This window comes from Rhinatrema bivittatum, chromosome 2, assembly GCF_901001135.1.
Source record: "Rhinatrema bivittatum chromosome 2, aRhiBiv1.1, whole genome shotgun sequence".
NCBI classification, from domain to species: domain Eukaryota; kingdom Metazoa; phylum Chordata; class Amphibia; order Gymnophiona; family Rhinatrematidae; genus Rhinatrema; species Rhinatrema bivittatum.
The window spans coordinates 280,087,522-280,111,457 of record NC_042616.1 but is presented as its reverse complement, the minus strand read 5'-3'; the positions used below and the strand labels follow the sequence as shown (position 1 = coordinate 280,111,457).

Sequence of the window (23,936 nt, the reverse complement as noted above, 5' to 3'; positions counted from 1 at the left end):
TTGATATGAAGTTCTTTGAATTGTCAGGAATGATATCAAGTATGAGTAAAACAGATACCAAAAAAATAAAATAAAGAGAAACTATTTTGCCATCATTTATTTTCTATTGTTCATAAAGATGCCCCCAGTCATTTTTCTTATAGTAACTTTAATGTGCTTTCTGTGTTAAGCACTCTCTATATTGTCTGTTTCCCTGAGGCAGCTGAGATGCACTTAATTATCATAATACTTCACCGTGAAAGTGTCTCTTACATCTTATATCTAAGCTGCAGCAGAAAACTTGTGCAGACTTGTCAGATCTTTCCTGTCTATTAAGTTCACTAATATGATTTACACTTAATTTGTGGTATTATAGAGTACATGTTTATACATGAAGAATATTATCATGATTATAATTATTATTAGTAGTAGTATTATGAATAATAATAATTTGTATAGCGAATACCAAATGTATGGAATATCAATTGATTTTTAACAGCTAGTCACTGCTTTCTGCTCTGTTATACTCTGATTAGCATTTCATTGGTTTAATTTAGTATTTTAATCCTAGGTCCAAAGTGTGACAAGTCATGCAACACATCCTGCTGGGGTCCAGGTCCTGAAAACTGCCAGAAATGTAAGTCAACAAATTATCCATTAAGCACTTCTATGGCGTTATAGAGAGCTCTGTTTTAGGAGAGTTTGTCGTATCTGTGCTGATGCTCTCTTCCTGTATATGCATGCAAAATCCTAATAAGACTATTCTTTGCTACTGGATCTAGTAATCTGTTTTCTCTTTATATATATAATGCAATGAGGATGAAAGGGGGAGACTTGAAATATTTCTTTAAGGAAAGGGTGGTGGATGCATGGAATGGCTTTCCAGTGGAGGTGGTAGAAAGAAAAACAGTATATGAATTCTAGAAAACATATGATAAATACAGGGGATCTCTAAGGAAGTGATGGGAATTATAATGCTAAATTAATTGAGTGGATGGGCATGTTTCTATGTTATACATTCAGGTTAGCTTTTAAAATATCCCAGGTTGTATACAACTACCACCACCCTTTATAAATTATTTCATGATCTGATATCCTTCATAGTAATCAAATACTTTCTTTACTAAGAGAATGGCTGATGCCTGGAATAACCAGGTCTTAGTAAATAAAACATTGACAGCTGCCTGCAGCTTCATTGAAGTCAATAGGACCCACTTCAGTTGGCCCAGTAACTGGCAGGGTACAGCAGATTTCTTCCAGTATCTGTCTGTAGCCTAATTCCACAGGTATAAATCCTGTTTGAAGGGCTCCGTCTTTCACCGCTCTGAGGTTAGCAAAATGACCTGTCTAATAACCATTGTGGTCAAAACCTGTAAAGTGCTATAGACAAAGGCAGAATAAAAATAGTATATTCTGGAGATCCATCACAGGCGTGGCTCTTTTTTTTTTTTTTTTTACCATGCTGATTCATACAATACATGCTTCCTACGAAAAGCTGATTATCTCTAGGGTCAGTGGAAATACACAGAATGGACAAATTATGGATCCCTGTAGAATAATCTTTTTTTTTTTTTTCTATAAAGCTCTGGGTTCCCCAGTACACTTGCACTGTAGGAACAGCAGAAATAAGCATAAGGGTTTCTTTGTACTCCATGTTTGCAACTCCCTCCCTAGCAGAAACACGAAGAGAGACTCCAATAGGATCCTGACCGTAGCAGTGGAGTTCACATTGTACCAGAATGGTATATTTTCCCACTAAGATGGGCCACTTGACACTTCCCAATGGCTTAAGACACGATATCATTGCACTTGGTGTTATATGGCTGTTGAATCTTTCTGTGGACTGAAACTTCTCATTCACTGGATGATATTTCTTTTTAACTTACTTAGGGCCTGACGTACTAAGCATTGTTTTGCCTTAGACACAAAGGACCTGATTTTCTGAGTTTTATGCCCATAGACACAGAATGGGGACAAAAGCATTAGTAAAACGGGTCCAAAATGGGGGGAAACATCTAGCACATCTAGTCCTTAATGTGAACAGTGTTAATTTTAAATCTGCCCACATTGGTGCAAAGTCTGCAGGTACTTTTTACCTCACAGACTTTACACTCATTTTCAAAGGAAAAGTGCATGTGAACTTTCCCTGAGCAGATTATTCCAGAAAATAATACCGGCACAAGTTTACATGCGCTAAGCTGGGCGGGTAGTTTTTTCCCAAGAAAAAAATATGTGCATGCTTTTGAAACTTAAGTGGTACGTGTGTCAGTGCAAACCCTTCCCCAGACCTGGCCCTGGGAACGCCTCCTCCTGTTACCGACGTAAGTGTGGTGGATATACATACTTGAATGGAGACCATACATGCATGCCTACTTTTACCCCGCATGTCAGGCGGTCATGTTTCTAAAAAGCCCATTTTCCATGGGTAAAGAGCAGTTTTACCCTTAGAAATGACTTTTGTAAACGATGCTCCCTCTGGTCTCTTCCATGGGTTTTACATCCTTCAATTTCTGGTCTACCTGCTTTAATTTGTACCCCCCTCTGTGCGTTTAAGGCATGGGGCCGAGCCATCACCTCTGCCTCATCGTCCGAGGAGCAGAATTATCGGTAGCGGGACCGCAGGGACTAGAATGGCTGTGGAATTCCCATCCTGTGTCCGGGAGCAGATGAAGCGCGGTGAATTTGGGAAAGGTCTCGTACTCCCCAGCACCCCCTGCAGCATCACTGGGTCCAATGACGCCAAGAAGAGCAGAACAGAACATAAAGAAGCCCATTCACAAAAGCCTTGGGCATCAGCTGTTGTTTTTTTACATCTTTTTGAAGCTTAGGACAGCAATTATGATTATGGAGCTGGTATCAGAACTTGACAGAAGACGGTGAATCTTCTGCCCCCATGGGCCTGATTTAGTATTTTTAACTTTTGTGCAGCAGTGCAAATTGTTTCAGCTCCGTTTGTTTGGGACAGGAAATATGAGGTCATAAAGAGAACATGAGAACTAAACTTAAAATGAAACCAATTGCTTCTGAGAGTATACGACAGAACACAACCCATGCTGCTAAGTAAATACTACATAAAAAGGATACAATGACTCCCTGCTGTTTTCGCCCTGCAATATGAGTCTGTTACAGGGCTCTGGTTAATTTATGCACTAAGATGGTAACTTTCAAACCAGCGTGAGGGCGCACGCCAGGGACGCGGCTTTTTTTTAATAAATTGGGCGTTTATGCGCACATGTTCTAAAATAGCCTGGCCGTGCGCACGTGTGCCCAATTTTAAGTGGGCGTGCGCATGTGCACGCAAATCCCACTTCTCCCGTGTACATCGGGGGATTTTAAAAGGGGCGCGTGCCCTGACACTGTTCCCAGTTTTACCCGTTCATGCCCAGTTCGCCAAGTTAAGAGAGCAATCCTCTAACCCCCCTCCCCCCCAAGTTTAACAGCCTTCACTTCTTCCAGGTACCCCCGGCCCCTAAAACCCGGCAGATCTGCATAGCTTTCATTATTTTTTAACTTACCCGTCGTCCATAGCAGAAACAAAATTACGCAGCAGGGGATCTCGGCGCGCGCCACTTTGCATAAGTATTTTACGCGCGCATCTCGGCTTCACGGTCTGAAACGTCCATTTCCCACCAGGACCACGCCTTATCCAGCTGTGGAATCTGTGGTCAGAGGACATAATCATGGCTACTAACAGGGCAGGGTTTAATAGAGGTTTGTACAAGGTCCTGGAGGAACAGTCCGTAACACATTATTAGCCAGGCAGAACTAAAGGAAGCCGTTGCTATTCCTGACAGCGAGTAACAGGAATTAGATCTACTTTTTGGGATCTGCTGGGTGCTTGTGGCCCGGGCCGGCACCATCTGAAACAGGATGCTGGGCTTAATGGACCTTGGTCTGACCCAGTATGGCATGTTCTTATGTTCCTGTGTTCTTATGGAATATCAGAAAGTCTACAGTACCGAATATCTCTTGTTTTGTGTATCTGAGGGATAAAAGCAATGAGTAACTGCTGGCCTTTATTGTTTTTCAGTGACAAAGACTATCTGTGCCCCGCAGTGCTCTGGCCGATGCATGGGAAAGGCTCCTAGTGACTGCTGTCACAGTCAGTGTGCTTCCGGCTGCACAGGACCTCGAGAAAATGACTGCCTGGTAATACTGAGATTATATCACCTTAAAAGTAGAGATGTGCAAAGTGGTCAGTAGACAAGTTGAATTAAAGCAAATTTTCGGCGTTATTTGAATCCGTTAAAAGTTTTGGATTTTTCCCCAGATCTGCTGTGAAAATTTCATCAGTGTTTTCCAGGCAAATCTGGGGAAAATCAAACATATTTGCTGAAATTCAGTGTGAATTCAACAATTCGCTGGTAATCTGCAACAGATCTGATGGCCATGGATTTCCACAATGCAGCAAATTCACTAGAAATCAGAAGCGGATTCGCTGATTGATGGACATCTACATTGCGTTTGTTTTTTTTGGGGGGTGTTACCAAAAATGTTATACAAAGCCCATAAAAATTCCTACAGGCTTGGGACTAACCCAATGGCTCAATGTCATTGCTGTGCATTACCATGCAATGGACTTGGATTTGATTCTGGAGTCAGGTCTTCCACTCCCTGGGTTGGCCAAGGCTGCATATACTGCAGAGACAGCATTCATAACCTTTGGGGGGCGGGGGAGGCTTGGATGGTGTCCTATTCATTGTGCAATAGTGACACCTAGTGGCCAGGTTTAGGGCCCATGATCGCAGAGCTCCAGAAAGAACTCTGGGGAATGGCCCCTGGCCAAGGACTGTAGCTGCAATGACTGGGCAATGTGAGCGGGGATATAAAAACAGGGAAAACAACCTCTGGTAGTTGTGAACAGAAGTTTGTGACACCACATCCCAGCTCTGGTTCCAACTGAGCTGGAAACCCAAAGAAGCAGGAGTAAGATATTGGACTCCAAAATGTTCTTGCAGATTCAACAAATGAGTTCACAACTTGTAAAGTTCACACATCTCCAGTCAAATGCTTGTAATCTAAATTGTGACTTTCTTGAAAATATAACCAAACGATGTGTTACGATAGATGTCCACATCCTCTAGGGCAGTTCTTCAGCAGACCAGCTTTAAATCAGAGGTCAAGCTACAGGAGGAAATCAGTGCCAGGAGGGCGGCTACAGTCGCCTGTAAATGTTCTCAATCTTTCAGAATAAAATCTAAGTTGTTATAAAGCCCGTGATTCTGCCACTCAGACCTGGTGTCAGAAATTTTGAGTTCCCTGGTAAACAAAGAATCGGCACAATTCAAGAAACACACATTTCAGCCATGACTCCGATTCCAATCCCTGGGCCCATGAAAATGGCAGGCGATGTCTTCAACAATTGTTGTTTTTCAGAGCACAGTAGGAGAATTATGAAATTGCAACAGGCCTAAATGAAAAAGGTAAGAAAATAAGGGTTGTGAGCCTGCCAGCTATAGTGGACAAAGACGACCATATGCTGCAGGTGCATCTGCATATGTCACAGCCGTCAAGGATGAGCCTTGCAAAATTTTGCATGCACTCCAAAAGCCCTCTGTCCACCAGTAATGTGATATATGAATGATTCTTCTTTTACAAATGTGTGCAAGCCTCTGCAGAGACAGTAGATCAGCATAATGCCAGGCTGCAAAAAAATGGCTGATTCATGTGAGAATGCAAATCAGTCACAGGCACCAAAGGCAAGGAATTACAAATGAGAAAGCTCAGAACCTGCATATTAACCCTTTAAGAGGCCACATATATGTATAAATATTGGGGGGGGGAGGGGGAAGCACTCACTCCATTTCAAACACTGAGCTTGAAATGGTGCATCATGTGAGTAAACACAATCACGGACGGTCTACCAAAAATACAGAAGGCAACCGAGCAGTAAAGTGGGAGAGAAAGCACACCATACACTTGAAAGCTGTGACTACTGTGGGGCATGACATGAAGCTGTTCAAGTGTCCAACCTATGACACAACATGGAGAAATCATGGTGAGAAAGATCACTATGCCAGAGTTTGCACACAAAAACAACAAAGGGAAGTTGAACATAACATATTTGAGATGGACAGCAGTGGCTTAAGCAGTAACCCTGACAAGAGAGATCGTATCCATAAAGGTCATCAGTGTAATACAGGGACAGAATTCGACCTGGTTTGTAAAACTTACTCTCACCTTGCAGGGCAAAAGGAAGTCACAGGCAAGCCCAAAAGATGTATTGCTAAATGGACAGTGGTGCAGGGGGAGCTTGGGGCAGGTTTTTGGGGGGTATGCGCGTATCCCTTTGAAAATCTTCCCCAAAGAGTGGGAAAATTCTCTTTCTTCCAAAATACATAAATAGGAGATGCAGAATAGAATACGCTCCCCTCTTCAAAACTGGATACAAATCTCTTCTCATCAGCAGTCTCTACCCCACTGTTAATGAGTAACAGGTTGAAATCACGGTGATACCCAGCTCTTCTGGAAAGGAGACTTGCTCTCCTTCGGGGATCTAGTCAGAATGCTAAACACAGCACTTTATAGTCTTCCATCTTCTGCTTATTTTATTTTAATTAATTCATTAATTAATTTATTTATTTATTTAGAAAATGCCTGTGCCGCATTATCCAGATATTCTAAGCGGCTCACAAACAACATTCATAGGTTAAACAAAAAATGTATACGTTAATAAGAACAGACAGCTACATCTTCTCAAGCTGCCAACTGAGCATGGTTTAACAGTTGTCTGTGGGCTCTAGAGTTATACCTGAGACCTTGCCCTGTGTGCCAAATGCACAACATAATACAGCAGAGCCAAACTCGCTGCCAAACAGCTGGCTTGCAGCAGAATGGTGGAAGGCTGGCGTGCTTTGGACACACTGCTGTGCAGTACAGGATGCCTACACCCTGCAGCCCCTCTTTTGAATTCCAGTAGACTTCCCCACCCCCAAAGGGTAAGGTTTTTAACAGTCTGCCTAGGGCCAAAGTCTGCGGGTACTTCCTGACCCCACAGACATCAGCCCGCTATTTCCAAGCGGACTTGTGCACAAAAGATCTGCCTTGAAAAATCGCAGGTACACCAGGCCCGCGCACAGACGGGCACGCACGGGGCCCGCACCTCCTCCCAAGCAGCTTTGTGTGTGGTAGATTGACACGCATGCTTTCAAAAATCAAAAGTGTGCGCATAAATGCTTTCCCTGCCCAACTCTGTCATCTCCCTCCCCCCCCCCCCCCCCGGAACGCCTCTTGCACGCGCGGGTAAAAGTGCAAAATGAAGTTTCACGCATACCTTTACCCACACACGCACACCCCCCACCCCAGTAGCTTTTCAAAAGGCTATTTACACACATAAAACTGGGTTTTATGCACATAAATGCTTTTGACAAGCAGTCTCTGAATATGTAGCTTCTACACAGTGGAATAAAGTGCTCTGTTGTAATTTTGAGAGCCCTGTACGGTGTATAATATCAGGGAGTCCTGTTTGAATAAGTATTTTGCCTACGGTGTACCCTAGGCCCCTGAAAATCCACTTATTTATTTTTTTATACCGACATTTATGATACAGATCATATCATATATCGGTTTACATGGAACAGTTAGGAGATCCCCTGTGGATGTTGGGATTCCCCGGCAGATTTAACATGTGACGCTCTGCAGGCTAGCTCCTGAAGCAGCATATGGGGAGATTCCAGCAACACGCCGAACTCCCAGGCTGAGTCTGCGAGGTGAATGCAGTACATCCAGGAGACAATTTGTATATCAGCCTTAAAGACTGTGACTAGAGACCTTTTCCATGAATGGGACTGAGGGAGAATGAGATCGGTGCTGGAAACTCCCCGATACCTTGTTGGTATTCCTCATCATTTCTCTGGGATCTAAATAGTTTAAACCAACTCGGCCAGCACATGGAGACCTGGAACCCAGCTACTGTGTAGAAATGACTGAGAGTTTCAGTATTCCTAAAGAATCTGGGTTTTTATGCTTTCAGCATATGGAATTTTGCAAAGACAGACAGACAGTATATGAAAAGGAATCAATGTCCCTCTGTCTGTCATCTATCCGTCCATAGGCACAATAACTCTCCATGACAGGAACAGAAATTCATCAAACTTGGCATGCAGGAAGAAAATGTTAATATCTCAGATAAGTTTGAAAACCTGAAACATTGGATCAGTATTGTCAGAGAACAGAGCCTTCCGAAAAAATTCCCCATGCATTTTATGGGAAACTGTTAGAAGCTACAAAATATTGACCAACGTTCCATTCCAAAATTCCCATTCCCTCCCCCCTCTCCCCTTCCAGCACTTTAGCCCAGGGCAATATAGGCAGACAGGCAAAAAAACTGAAGCAGCTGGCAAGGGATAGCACCAAAACACGCCTTCAAAGCCTTCTCCCCCACGCTTTCAAAATCATACCCAACATCCTTCCACATACACCCCACACCTCACACACACAATAACAATCCAACCACACACACACATATAAACCACCACACTCACTACACACACACCCATCACACATACTCCTAGATCTCCACACACACACACACACACACATCTCAGCCCCCTTGCCCACTTAGCGTCCACCCACACATATATATATCCACAACTTCCGATAAACACATCCCTCCTCACATATCCCCACTCTCCATACCAAGACCCCCCCCCCCCCCAACAACCCCATCCCTCCTATACATTCATACCCTTCACACACTCAACACACACATCAACTTATCCAGACACCCACACTCCCATTCACCTGCCACACACACACACACACACTCACCATACACACAAACCCAACCCCCCCCCCATACACACCAATACACAAGAGGTGTAGCTAACTTTCCCCAGGAGTATGAGGATGCTAACAAGCATCCTGAAGCGCTCAGGGGTTGCCCTTAAAATGGCCAAGTGGCCCCCATAGTCCCCTTCAGGTGTGATTCAAAAATAAACCTGATGGTCTAGTGGGCTATGGGCCCTGGGCTCCAGCTCTCCCCTACCCTGTGATGGGCCCCTTATGCCGAAAATGTGAAAGGTAAAGAAGCTTTTAGACCCCACCCCTTCCATAAAATTTGCCCCACCTTGCATGCCCCTCCGCATTCCACCCTCCAAAACCCCCACTGAAACTTAGGGTAAGTCTCTGTTGTCTAAAGGGCCAGGAGTGACCTCCATTTGCTCCTGCCACACTGGTGCCATTTTTCAAAATGGCACAAGTTGCCTCCTCATGCTCGATGACCTATCCCACCCCATGCAGAGAGGCTAAGAAGCATCAGGGGTCAACTGACGCCATTTTGAAAAATGCAACAATGGGGTAGAAATGGATGAACCTTGTTCCTTCCCCCACTGGACATCAGGGATATACTGTAAGATTCAGGGGTTTCCTGGGAGCTGGATGAGTGGAAAGAGAGGGGTTCTCAATCAGGGGAAGGGCCTAAGCGTCGTCTTACCTTTCACACAGGCTAAGTATTGTTAGGGGGACTGGGGTATGAGGCCTAGGCCCATGACCACCAAGTTTATCTTTTAATCAGGTCTGGGTGCATTATATGGGAGCTCCTTTAAAAGATGGCAGTCCAAGGATGGGAGGCCATCATCGTGTGGTATTCTGCTGACTCAGCTAAGCTGTAGTACAATAGGGCACCTTAGTAAATAGACTCTTTAGATTTTAAGCTTTCTAGGGCAGGGAAATACCTACTGTATATGAATTTGTAACACACCTTGAGCTCAGATTTGTAAAGGTGAGTAATGAAATCTGAAATCTATAAACCTATAGCTCGCACCCATACATATCCACATACCACCCTCATCAGACACATACCCAGAGACAATATATATATATATATATATATATATATATATATATAAATACTTTTAATAACCTTATGAATTTCATTCTGTTGATTGTCCTTTATTCAAATGCTTTTAATAGGGCATTTATAAATAAGCTGTACACCGATGTGATATTTGTTTATGAATGTCGGTATAGAAAATATATACGCATCCAGCAGACCCCCACTCAAATACCCCCTGCACACACACACATGCCCCACATACCCCTATATCCTGCACACATACTCCCCCCCCCATACTCCCTTATACAAATCTATATTGGAAAGCATTCCCAAAGTCATACTTCTGCAGGCTTTCTCTGATTTTATTTCTGCAACTGTTCTTAAACACAGAATGCTGTGTGCCCTTACTGCGAAATTTTCCTATGGATCGGCCTTGCAAACATAATGGTATTCCTGTAATCAAAACAGACCTGTTTCAGAACCACAGACATTGCAGTAGTCTTGATTATTATGGTCTTAATACTGCAGCATAGCTTCACCCATTGGTTTCCTTTTATCTGCTCACAGGAGGTAATTTTCAGAAGGATTTCAGAAGGATTTATTTTTAAACTCTCACTGATAAAAGTAGATTTAACCTGAAAGTACAAGAACAAATTACATGTAAGCTAACTACGAGACATGTATTCAATGGACATTATATGACATGAAATTGTTACCGGTTATCTATTGGCACCGCTGTTAAAGTACTAACATTTGTTTTGCCTATTTGTGCCAGCCTGTAAACCGTTATGATGGTAAATAACTTAATGACGGTATAGAAAAGATTTTAAATAAATAAATAAAGCTGGCTTTTACGTAGGCAAATGGGCTCTTGGAAATACTTGCCTTTATGCCTTTAACTCCATGAGGCTGAATTTTCAAAAGGTTGTACACACACAGCCCTGGGTTAACCATTAAGCAAAATAAGCACGTGCATAGGGCACCAAGGGAAGGGGGCACCACAGAGTGCTGATGATTTGCAATTTTTTCTCTTGCCCCCTAGTAATAAGTAAATAATTTGCTTATGTTGCTTACTGCTATTTAGTGTTAAATACATTTTTTTAAATTATATTTAATATAGTTGTGGGGTCTGGCCTGCGGGATGGCCTGGAAGAAAACTGAATTTTTAATCTATTTCACCTTCAGCACTGACTGAGTGTCAATGTCTTATCAGTTAAACAATGGAAGGGCCAAGGGGGCGCCATGGCTGGGCTGGGCTTAGAGCATCAGTTGGCCTTAATCCAGCCCTGTTTATGCATAAACAGGCTTTTGAAAATTCCTATGATATGATACTTTTAGATGCTTAACTCCTTTGAAAATTACCTCCTTAATAATCTGTACCACCTAGCAGAGAGAACTGACCACTGACTGTGAACCTCATGACCATCTGGTTCCATGTGTCCTAAATGTACTTACGTTGCCAACCCTAATTTCACTTAAGACCCTTATGCACTGCTGATGTCCCTCAAACTATCGTGCAGTTACCACATTTCTCTTCCATGTGTACTATCAAAACTCAAGCAGAACTGTGTGTTTCATGTGGCATCACATCGCTTTCTTCTTTGGCAGGCCTGTAAAAAGTTTCAAGATGATGGGACATGCAAGGAATCCTGCCCATCACTGTTCGTGTACAATCCCACTACCTACCAAATGGATGTAAACCCAGATGGAAAATATAGCTTTGGAGCCACTTGTGTGAAGCAATGTCCATGTGAGTTACTGACTGAAAATCTGCAGCTATCCACATTTTTTCTTTTTTTTTTTTTGGGGGGGGGGGGAGGAGGTAAATTTTTACACACAAGATCAATTGCATCTGCTTCCTATATCTAGGATAAATTTGTTTATTTTTTTTATTTTCCATATTTCTTGTTTGTTTTTTTTTCTTATTTTCTTTTATAACAAGGGGGGCATGTAGGCTTTCCCTCAAATGGAGTTACATATATACATTTTTACAGCTCATTCTCCAAATACAAAATAAATACAGATTAAATTTCAGTTTCTTCTGTACCTATTCAGAAAAATGGAAACATTCATATTTTACAATAAATACATTTCAATAAATATTTTTTATATATAATGTGCACATGCACATTAACAGTGTCCATTAAGCAGAATTAACTTCAGCGATATGCATTTTGTGCCACAGTTGAATTTGATCTTCAGCAATAGTTGCTATAGGGATCAGAGAGTAGAAGCAGCCATTGTATTGGCACACAGATTTTGTATGTAAAATACTCCACTTTGAATCCCCCAAACTCTACATAAAATCTTACTGCAATAAATCACATTCTGAATTTTGAATCCGAAAAGAAAATTACCCAAGACACCACAGCATTGCTGTTGGTCATGTCGCTAATACCTTGTTACACAAAATGAATATAGATCTGGATTGTTTTTCTCTGTCTTATTGATTAGACAAGCTACAGTGTGCAATGTTAATGCAAGCATTCTATTACTACATTGTACTAGTGATATCGTTTTCCTTTCATTACAGATAACTATGTTGTGATAGATCATGGATCTTGTGTTCGCTCCTGTACTGTGGATTACTATGAAGTGGAGGAAAATGGTGTCAGAAAATGTAAAAAATGTGAAGGCCCTTGTGAAAAAGGTACAGTGAAGTGATAGAACTCCCATGGAGTGCTTCGACACTCACAATCACTTATATTTTCAAACCTAGACTAGTGCAACTCCCTTTTACTAGGCCTACCCTCAAGTCTTCTAAAACCACTACAGTTAGTCCAAAATGCCTCTCCAAGACTCTTATCAGGGACAAGGAAAATTCGAACACATCACCCCCTCGCTGATTTCTCTGCGTTGGCTATCTGTACAATCCAGAATTCAATATAAAGTATTCTCTAATTTTCGATATAATCAACAATATTAACCCATGTTTACCAGAAGTGACAACTCAACTCTATACACCACAGAGAGAGACCTAAGATCACAATACAAGGACTTCTAAAGGTACCTTCCACTCAGATCACACCTCGAATACAAACAAGAGTCGAATGTTCTCCATTACAGAGTTCCAAAATTGTGGGATTTCCTGAGTCAATACGTCAGACAATAGAAAAAAGAATTTCAAGCACAATCTGAAAACACAGCTCTTCAGAAATGCATACGATTTAATGTGAAATACCTATGCACAGCAAAGTCATTACCAGAGATAATTGTAGCAGAATGAACTATAGTAATGAATGATTTAAAGTGCATTGTGAGTAGAATTAGAACTTGTATTTTCTATCATTATGTTGAGGTGAATTAGAACTTGTTGTTACTATTATGTGAACCAGATAATGTATGAATATGAACCTGATTATACAGCAGCTATAGTGATATCCAAGAATATATTTGACTAATAACTAGAAAATTCGCTGTTACGTAGAACAAGAAAACGAATGTAGACACACATTATGTGATAATTGACCATTGAAAATGAATATGAATACCGATTTTGTAAACCATTGTTTTCGTCTTTGGAACGATGGTTATATAAAATGCCTAAATAAATAAAAATATGTTTGGAGTGTATTCCTTATACAATGAGTTTGTGACTTATATGAGTAAGAAGTCTGCCCAGGACTGGTGACCAAGCTGTCATGTTTCAACTCAGGATGATTCAGGGTGCAGAAGACTGTGAAAGTATCAAGAAGCATCAGTAGGTAGTCCGTTCCAGAGTCAAAACTTCGCCAGATAATATCGAGACTAGATAAAATCAGAGGGGCAGATTTTCTAAGGGTTACGCGCGTAACTTACGCGCATGACCCCAAGAAAGTGCCCCTGTGCACGCCGAACCTATTTTGCATAGGCCCTACTACCATTACCTCTTGCACCAAATCATGTGTTCCACTAAGGATTATGTCTAAGATAATTTCTCCTGTCATCAGTTCGTGGACCAGCTGCTCCATGAAGCAGTCATTTATTTAATCTATAAACTTTACCTCCCCTGCATGTTCTGATATGATCTTTACCCAGTCAATATTGGGGTCATTGAAATCCAAATGTGTTAGCTTCTCTAATTTCTGATAACATCTCATCATCTGTCTTGTCATACTGGCCAGAGTATGGCAACTGCTATACTCTTCCTACTCATGGGATTTCTATCCATAAAGATTCCACAGTACATTTGGTCTCCTGCAGGATCTTTATCCTATTTGACTCTATGCCATCCTTAAATATGACACCATCCCCACTGTCCACCAATTTGATTCACCCTATCATTGCAATATAATTTGTACTCTGGTATCACACAGCCCCATTGGTTATCCAGCCAGTTATGTCTACCTCTTCATTCATTGCTATACATTCTAATTCTCCTATCATATGTTTTAAACTTCTGGCATTTGGTACAGACATTTCAAAGTATTCTCTCTCTGTCATCCCTTCTCCAAACTGAAGAGTCCTAGCCTGTTTAGTGTTTCTTTATAAGGGAGCCATTCCATTCCCCCCTTTTTTTTGTGCCCTTCTCTGTACATTTTCTAGTACTGCTATATCTTTATTTGCATAGGATGACCAGAACAATACTCAGTGTGTTCACACTATAGATCTACAAATAGACATTTGAAATTCTCAGTTTTATTCCCTATTCCTTTCTGAATAGTGCCTAACATTTCTTTGCTTTTTTTGACTGCTACTGCACACTGAGTTGAGGATTTCAATGTATTGTTCACAAGGGATCCAGATTCCTTTCCCTGAGTGGAAATTCCTAATATGGAACCAAACTGTGTACATATAGGGGTAGATTTTAAAAGAATGCGCGCCTGCGTCCATGTGCGTGTGCTACTCTGTGCGCACACATGGACGCTCGATTTTATAACAAGCAGAAGAAAAAGTCATACGCAAGGGCACATGCGTACATGAGACAGGGCTCTATTCTCATCTGCATCTGCTGTATGGAAAACAAGGATACATTTTCTGCTTTTTCTGTTTCTCCAGGCAGCTCTATAGTCAGGGTATTTCTTTCTAGAGAGCAGCATTAACTTGTCCATAACATGCATGTCCAAAATACCATGGAAACAGTCATAAATAGGAGGCTTAGTAGGTTTCTTAAACTTGACAGGTTACTGATTTTTCTTTTCTTTAATCTTTCTTTTCTCTCTAGTTTGCAGTGGAATTGGGATAGGTGAACTTAAAGGTGTTCTTGCTATTAATGATTCAAACATTGACTCCTTCAAAAACTGCACCAAGATCAATGGAGACGTGGTTATTCTGGCTGTTACCTTTAGAGGGTAAGTTATTACCTGGTCAAAATTACTTGGTTTCATTTATATTTGTGATTTATAATTACCAAGGTTGGTAATTTTCATTCTTGCATTCTTGATTTCTAGTGACACTTTGACCAAAACCGCACCTTTGAACCCAGATAAACTGAACATCTTTAAAACAGTTAAAGAAATAACAGGTGAGCAAACCCGGATTCTTCAATGTAATATTGGTGATGGCTGAAATAGAGGGAAACATGAAATAATATGCAGTGAAAACCATTTGTGAAGCCATCCTCGGTTCTGTTCATTTTCGTCTCTACAAATATGGTATTGTACACACATTTCAATCATACAATATCAGAGAAGTATGTCAGCTCAAAATGTAACTTAGCACATTGTGACTGACTTAAGTAACAATGCAATTCCATGTCTCTGATACTGAGTTTGCCTGTTGCCATCGAATCTTGTCAAATCCATGACTACGGCTGCTACCGGCTGTTTCCTCTTTCCACTACCTTAGCATCCTGCCAGTCCCAATGTCAACCGCTACCATTTTAGCCTCTCATTGTTACTGCATTTTCTTTGCCACCCTCCCTTCTCCCCATACAAAAAAAGCAGCTCAAGATAACAAAAAGCTATGTGGTGTCAACAAGAATTGGCCTGGGAAGGGGCTACAGCAGCAGGAGTTGGCTGAGGAGGGAAGCGTACAATGGTGGGAGCCAACTGTGGAGAAAAAGTGGAGGAAACTGCTAGGCATGTGCATTTGTGATCCATTCATTTCAGCGGTACATACGTATCTTACGAATTGATAAGTAGGCGTACAAAACTGATGGTATGTGCATATGTAAGTGGCCGCCTACATACGCTCAGTTTTGCACACCTACTATCCATTTATGATTTATGCATGTCCCGCTGAAATGAATGAAACAAATGGAGCAATGAGTGCACATCCCTAGAAACTGCAGCGGTAGTGAGAGCTGATGTAGAGAGGGTGATTAAGAGTGGAAGGAGAGACTGAATAGGAAGATGAGATTTGGATGAAAACTGGAGGGAGAGAGAGCTAGTGCAGACTGAAGGAAAGATTAGAAGAAGAGGAGAGGAAACAGGGAGGGAAACTCTAGAGGGCAGACTGGCAGGAATGGGGTAATGAGGGAGGGAGAATAGAGATTGGAAGGGAAGGATGGGAAGAGCAAAAAGAGGCTAGAGTGGAGAAACAAGGCAAATGAGAGAAAAGGGCACACATTTGAAAAGAGCAGAGAGACTATACTGAGAGAGGGCAGGGTAAGAAGAGACATATGAAAAGAGAAAAAATTGAAGGAAAGGAAAATAAAATGAAAAATCAGAAAAAATGGAGAAAAATATTTAGAGAAAGGAAGCAAAAGAATAAAAAAAATTATTCAGAATTTATTTTAATTCAATTTTTGCCAATAAAATCAAAGAATTTTAAAAGTTAACAGAAAAGAAGAAAAAGTAAAATATATTACTAAACTAATCCGTCATCTAATTAGAACAAGTCCACATCATGAGAGCAGTAAACTGAAATTCCTAGTACATATCCAACAAGATTTCTCAAGTGTTTTATTCATAATGAAAGATTCTAAATTAATTGGATCAAGAAAAACAAATTTATTCCCGTAAAATTCTATAACAATCTGGTCTTTGGAAAATTCAGCAAGTCAAGGTTCTTGGATCTCTTGTAATGAAGACTCAGGTTATCTTTAATTCCTGAGGCCAAAAAGGATTGTACATTGGTAATTGCTACTACTTGAATACCCAAATTGCTTTCAGTGGACCCCAGTCTGCTATCTACTCAAGTAATTTAGAGGAAACAGCTGATGAAAATTGGCAAAGTTGAGAAATTGCCTTAGAAATAGAGGTTTTAGTTCGCAATACAATTCTCCAAATGTTCTTCAGGCTCTTTAGAAGCAGCCAAAGTAGCAAAGTTACTCCCATCCCCACTCATGGAAAATTGTACAGGCCCTGGAATGGCACAAAATTGTCCATCAACACCTGTCATAGGTGATATAGTATTCAATGGAAACACAGCTTCTAAGTCATTATAGGGGCTTCCTCTTAACATAGAAACATAGCAGAAACATTTGCCCAGCAAACTTATGCCAGTATCTGCTGCACTGTGCAGGTTAGTCCCATGCTTATCAGTTTACCAGACCGCAAAAGCTAGGGCCCTCTGATGCTATTTGAATCCAATTTCCCTTAATTGTTGCTGTGGAAGCAGAGAGCAATGTTGGAGTTGCATCAAAAGTATTGGCTTGGTGATTAACGGTAGTAGTAAGTGCCTTAACAGCTAGTTACCCCAATGTGTATTTGTTCCCCAAACCATAAAAGTTGGGGGCCTTGTTGGTTGTTGTTTGAATCCAATTCCCCTTTTCTCACTCACAGCTGTTGAAGCAGAGAGCAATGATGGAGTTGCATTAAGCCTTACTACTGTTATTTGTTAAGGGTAGCAACTGCCATATCAGCAAGTTACCCCCATGCACTCTTTTCTTTATTTCCATCCTCTAGCCTTTAGGGATCCACAGTGTTTATCCCATGCCCCTTTGAATTCCTTGACTGTTTTCGTCTTCAACGCCTCTTCCGGAAGAGCATTCCAGGCATTCACCACCCTCTCCGTGAAGAAATATTTCCTGACATTGGTTCTGGGTCATCCTCCCTGGTATTTCATTTCATGATCCCCTAGTTATATTGATTTCTTTCCAATGGAAAAGGTTTGATGTTTGTGCATCATTAAAACCTTTCAGATATCTTCCCTGCACCTTCTTTCTTCCAGGGTGTATATTTATTTTATTTATTTATTTTATTTATTTAAAAAGCATTTGTATACCGTTTTTTTAAAAAATAGATTTTGTCAAAAACGGTTCACAGAATTAAAACAATGGTAAAATAATCAAAATAAAATAGAATTTTTAAACTTTACATAAAATAGACAATGGCTAGACAGGGCGCTAGTATTTAAGACTTTAAAAAATAAAGTTTGGAGCCATGGGCTTATTGTTTTTGGGGAAAAAGAGAACAGAGGGGGTAGGGAAAAAGTACAATGTAGGAATTGTATAGTAATAAAGGGAAAAGAAGGAGGCTATGTTAATTGGAGGCATATGAATGAGTAGGTATATTGAAGTTATAAATAGCATAAATGGAGGTTGTAGAGGGTGTAGTTGGGTTTATGAGTGTAGGTTAGATATTGGTGAATGAATTTAGTTAGATGAGGTGTTAAATGCAAGTTGAAAAAGATAGGTTTTGAGAGATTTTTTGAAATGAGAAGGATTGGATATTAAGCGGAGATGGTTTGGTAAAGAATTCCAGAGTATTGGACCGGCTATTGAAAAGGCTCTCTTTCTGGTGAGGTCTAATCTGGCTTGTTTAGAAGAAGGGATATCTAGTAAATTTTGGTTAAGTGATCTTGGATGTCGTGTTGGTTTGTATATGCGTAATAGTGAGCAGAGCCAGGTGGATGTATGATTATGATTATGAATTAAGTTATGAATAATGGAAAGGATTTTGTATTTTACTCTGAACTTTATGGGTAACCAATGTAACGATTGTAAAATAGGAGTGATATGGTGGCGTAGAGAAGTTCTGGTTAGTATCCGGGCTGCAGAATTTTGGATCAGTTGAAGTGGGTATAATGAAGGGTCTGACATTCCTAAGAAAAGAGCATTACAATAGAGCATTACAATAGAGCATTACAATACAATATATATTCAGGTCCTTCAGCCTCTCCTCTTAAGTCTTCTGACTCCTCACCATTTTGGTCCCTCTTCTTTGGACCGCCTCTATCCTGACTTTATCCTTTTTGAGATACGGGCACCAGTACTGAATGCAGTGTTCCAGGTGAGGTCTCACCAAGGACCTGTACAAGGGCATTATCACCTCTTTTTTTCTTACTAATTATTCCTCTCTCTATGCAGCCCAGCATTCTACTGGATTTAGTTATCGCCTTGTTACATTGCTTTGACATCTTCATATCATCAGACACTATTACCCTAAGGTTCCTTTCCCAGCCCATGCACATTAGTCTTTCACTGCCCATCACGTATAGCTCTTTTGGATTACTGCTCCCCAGATGCATAACTCTGCACTTCTTGGCATTGAATCCCAGCTGCCAAATCTTTGATCACGCTTCAAGTTTTCTTAAATCACTTTTCAATCTCTTTACTCCTTCAGATGTGTCCATTCTGCTGCAGCTTTTAGAATCATCCACAAGTAGACAAACGTTACCTTCTATCCCATCTGCCAGCTCTCACAAAGATATTGAACAGAACCAGTCCCAAAAATGATCCCTGTGGCGCTCCACTTAGCACTGTTCTTTCTTCAGAGTAGGTTCCATTTACCATTATATGCTATCTCCTATCAGTCAACCAGTTTGCAATCTATACTACTACCTTGACTCACACTCCCAAGCTTCTCATTTTGTTCACAAGTCTTCTATGTGGGACTATATCAAAAGCTTTACTAAAATCCAAGTATATCACATTGAGCGTGCTTTCCTGATCCAATTCTCTAGTCACCCAATCAAAAAAATCAACCAGTTTTGTCTGACAGGACCTTCCCTTAGTGAAACTATGTTGCCTCAGTTCAAGCAACCCACTGGATTGTAGATAAATTACTATCCTTTCCTTTAGCATAGTCTCCATTAATTTTCCCGCCACCAAGATGAGGCTAACCAGCCTGTAGTTTCCAGCCTCCTCTCTGCTCCCACTCTTGTGAAGCGGGACTACCACTGCTTTTCTCCAGTCTTGCGGCACTACTCCCATTTCCAGGGATCTAATAAACAGGTCCATCAGCAGACTCACCAGCACATCTCTGAGCTCCCTCAGTATAGTGGGATGTAGCTCATCCGGCCCCACAGCCTCGTCCATTTTCAGTTTCCCTAGCTCTTCCCATACATTCTCTTCTGTAAATGGAGTATCATCTACTCCATCCCCATCCACAGTCTTGTTAACTAGTGATGGTTCTTCTCCATGGTCTTCTTACGTGAACACCAAACTGAAGTATTTATTTAATATTTCGGCCATTTCTTTGTCTCTCTCTGCACATTGATCTCTGTCACCTTTCAATTTCACTATACCACTTCGGACCTTTCTCCTTTCTCTGATATATCTGAAAAATGTTTTGTCACCTTTCTTTACCTCTTTGGCAATCCTTTCTTCTGCCTGACTTTTAGTTTTCTTGATTTCTTTCTTTGTCTTCACCAGATATTCTTCCCTGTGTTTCTCATTTTGGGATCCTTTATATTTCCTGAATGCTGTTCTTTTTCTTTAATTTTATCAGCCACCTCCTTTGAGAACCAGATCGGTTTCTTATTTCTCTTTCTTTTGTTTACTTTTGTGACACATATAAGCCCTTGTACAGGTGTAGAGCTTATAGATGAAACAATCTTACACTTTATTTTCTTTCCATCTCCACCGAGAAGAAACTGGGCGTAAGGGGCTTGCAGCTTAGATGCGTCGCTGCCCGCCACACTTTGAAGGCCCTAAGCAATCAGGTAACAGAGATTGAGTGGCCAAAGATGGTGCCTGTGGCACATTTCCCAGGCAGGACCAGGACGGACAACCAGCCTTCCTTGCTGCTCACCGAACTTTGTAGGCCCCCAAGCAGTCAGGTGACAGAGACTGGGTGGCCAAAGATGGGGCCTGCGGTGCTTCTCCTGGGCAGGACCAGGATGGACAGCTGCTGCTCCCTAGAAATTTTAAATCCCTCTTTTCCCCTAATTTTCATTCCCTTGTCTTTCTTCAGACAGTCTACCAAAGTGACCACCTGTTCACCTCAATGACTGAAGGCTGGAAGGGACATCTCCTATGAGACTGTCCCTTTAGTGCTACTTGTTGGACAGCAGAAGTCACTATTGTATTGTCAGTTAAGTGTGTCATGTCCACGATATTCCCCAGTCTATCAGACTGTAGAGTTCAGCATAAGCCTGATATGCCGTAGCATTATGGCCTAAGCCAGGGGTGGGCAATTGTGGTCCTTGAGGGCTACAAACCAGTCAGGTTTTCAGGATATCGCTAATGAAAATGTATGAAATAGATTTTTCTACAACTGAGGCAAAGTGTATTCAAATCTCTCTCATGCATATTTATTAGGGATATCCTGAAAATCTGACTGGTTTGCGGCCCTCGAGGACCGGAATTGCCCACCTCTGGCCTAAGCAATGAGGCCAGGTCAAAAATCTTTTTTAAGAAAAATATTTAAAGTTAAAAATTTAGGAAATTAGTTGGCCATCTGTTGCTAGCTGCCCGATTTACTATCGCTACCGTCTGGAAAAGGAACCCCTGTCTTGATTATTGGAGAAACCAGGTCCGAGTTATTTCTGATTTGGAAAAACTCAGATGTACTCTGCGCCATGAGGTATTTAAATACCATATTGTATGGGAGCCCTACCCTAGGTTTCTAGCTGGGAATATGTCTCGGACCTAGATCTATTTCATAATCACCTCACCCTTGGCCCAATGTGATATTTGCTGATTCTCTTGGAAGTTTGAACTTCTGAATTTACACTGCCAATTATTTCTCGCTGCCCTTGTACCATCTCAGCTCTATACAATGTTAATTTTCTTTGCTACGGTTGTGCTGTGCCTTGAAAACTTTGAAATAAAAAGTTTCACAAATAAATAAATAAATACATAGGGGGGGGGGGAGGGGGGGGGGCCATCAGTTTCCTTCTGCTCCTTTGGGTTTTCAGCTCAATCAGTATTGACCTTCTCTGGGTTACAGTGCCATGAGCTCTTCATTTGTTTTTCTCTCCTGGTTTAAACTTCTCTCTCAACTCACTAAACCCAGTCGTTGCAACAATCCTCAGCTGGGGACCACGCAGCAGGCTCCCTGCAGAACCCTGGAGTCATGGAGTCTGACTGCTATGGTGGTCCACATTCAAACGCTTTGTCCAGGTAACTTTTGGAGTTGGTCGGACAAAAAGCCAAAATTTGAAAAGCTTCCCCCTGCCCTCCAGCTGAATTTTGTCCAGGTAGTTCATGGCCCTCGCAGAACGTAGCCAGATAAAAGAGAGGAAGTGCTGGAGGCATTCCAGGTGCACAGTAAAAGTTTAGATGGTGAGCGCCGATATTCAGCGCTACCCCGGCTAAAGATAACCGGGGAGGTCTGGCTGGAAAAATTCCTGTCCTAAAGTTACTCGGATGACGTTATCTGGGTATGTTCAGCGGCAGAGCTGCCCCCGACGAAGTGCCTGCTGAATATCCGAGTAAAGTTACCCAGTTACTTCCCTACTCAGCGGCCCTACTAACTGTCAGTTTCGTGCATCCATCGCACAACAACTGTCACTCCCTTCCCTCCCCTGGGGGTAGCTTCCCTTTTGACAAATAGCAAGTTTGTGCGTGCGAATGGCGCCTGTACTCTGCGCCTGCTGTTTTTGAGCGGTCACTTGGGAACAAAACAGTGCGTGTGTGGTTGAAAACGACAACGTACGCGTGCCGTTACCTGGCCTAACCTATGCACAGGCCCCAGGAATGCCTCTGTTTAACTAGGCTAAAGGTTCACGCGCCGTGAAAGCCCGTGTGTGCTGCTAGCTGCGCCGAGGTAGGGGAGGGGGGACAACTTTCAGCGAGGCCAGTTTACTGAGGCCTAGTACCTTTGAAAATTGCCCTCCATATTAGTAAGTATTCTGCTCTTGGGAGGTGGTAGAAAAAGTTTTATCTTGAAGTGGGCATTTTTAAAAGGGTTTTCTCAGGGGGAAAACGGGTGGGGCTATGCTGGGGGAAGGGAGCTGGTGGAAGCGCACGCCAGGATTTCATTTGGGAACCCTCGCGCCTGCTTCTTTCTGCTTTTCTCGGCATGCTCTGTGCCTGCAAAGTGTGCAAGGCAACAGCCTCCCGGCAGCACCAGCAGACTAGCCGATATTTCTAGTTTCCCTTGTAAAAATCTGCTTGCAGCCCCCGTGGGCATAGAGTGCTGCAAGCTGCTGGCTGCATAGCACATTGCCTTCAGGGAGGGTCATTTTCAAAGCTATTTCTGTGGGCAGAACAGTGCTTTGCCCAGGAAAATGGCCTTTTAGAAAAATTGCCCACCTGCTATGCATAAGTTTACCCATAGTGGGCAGAGGCAGAGTTGGAGAGGGATTTGTATTTAACATTTTGGGGGGGGGGGGGGGTAATTCTGGAAAGGATTTATGTGCATAAGCCTTAGTTTCTGAGTGTAAATTGCCTTCTGAAAATCAACCGGAGAGGGGGACGGAAATTGGTGGGGGGGGGGGGGGGGGGGGGGGGGGGGGAAGTCGGCGTGAATCAGGATTTGCATGCAATAGGTACTTTTCCCCGTACTTGCGGTACGCGCTGCAGGAGGGCCTGGTTGGGGCGAGGAAAGCATTGACACATATATTTTTAATTTTTATATATAGAAAGTTACACCTGCTTGGGCACAAACTGGCACAACCCGGGAATTTCCAAACTGGACAGGCACATATGGCCACTTTGAAAATTCTGCATAAAGTCTGCACTGCATCGTCTGCTGAAAATTACTCTCTTTAAAAATATGCATGTAAATGTTTCAGAAAAACTCTTGTGTACAAATTAGCAGGTGTGTGTGTGTGTGTGTGTGTGTGTGTGTGTGTGTGTAGGTAGTTTTGGCAGGAACGTACATGCCTCCTTTCCCATTGAAAACTGGTGAAAAGTCCTCACAGACTTCACACCAATCCAGACAGTTACAGAATTACCCCCTAAATACCTGGAGGCCAATATTCAGCCACTATGGGGCCAAGCAAGATAGCTGGAGAAACGTATCTGGCTAACTTGACTGAGATATTCAGTGACACGGCCACACCACTGAATATGCTAAGTTGTCTTACAGTTAGCCTGATACATTTGTCTGGCTAACTGTAAGTGAATCACATAGCTGTCCTAAACGTAGTCATCTAACTAAGCTGGATAAGACTGAAAATCGGCACTTATCTGGCTACATTAACCGGA

General features: G+C 41.9%; 1 protein-coding gene across 2 annotated transcripts in view; it reads left to right on the top strand.

Moving 5' to 3' along the window:
• EGFR (epidermal growth factor receptor) overlaps positions 1–23,936 on the top strand; it is a 383,921-nt gene that overhangs the window by 260,973 nt on the left and 99,012 nt on the right. For both annotated transcript variants that reach the window (XM_029589569.1, XM_029589570.1), the window contains exons 5-10: positions 551–616; positions 4,010–4,128; positions 11,363–11,504; positions 12,288–12,404; positions 14,898–15,024; positions 15,124–15,197. In XM_029589569.1, the coding sequence (XP_029445429.1) occupies positions 551–616; positions 4,010–4,128; positions 11,363–11,504; positions 12,288–12,404; positions 14,898–15,024; positions 15,124–15,197 (645 nt within the window). The remainder of the gene's footprint in view (positions 1–550; positions 617–4,009; positions 4,129–11,362; positions 11,505–12,287; positions 12,405–14,897; positions 15,025–15,123; positions 15,198–23,936) is intronic.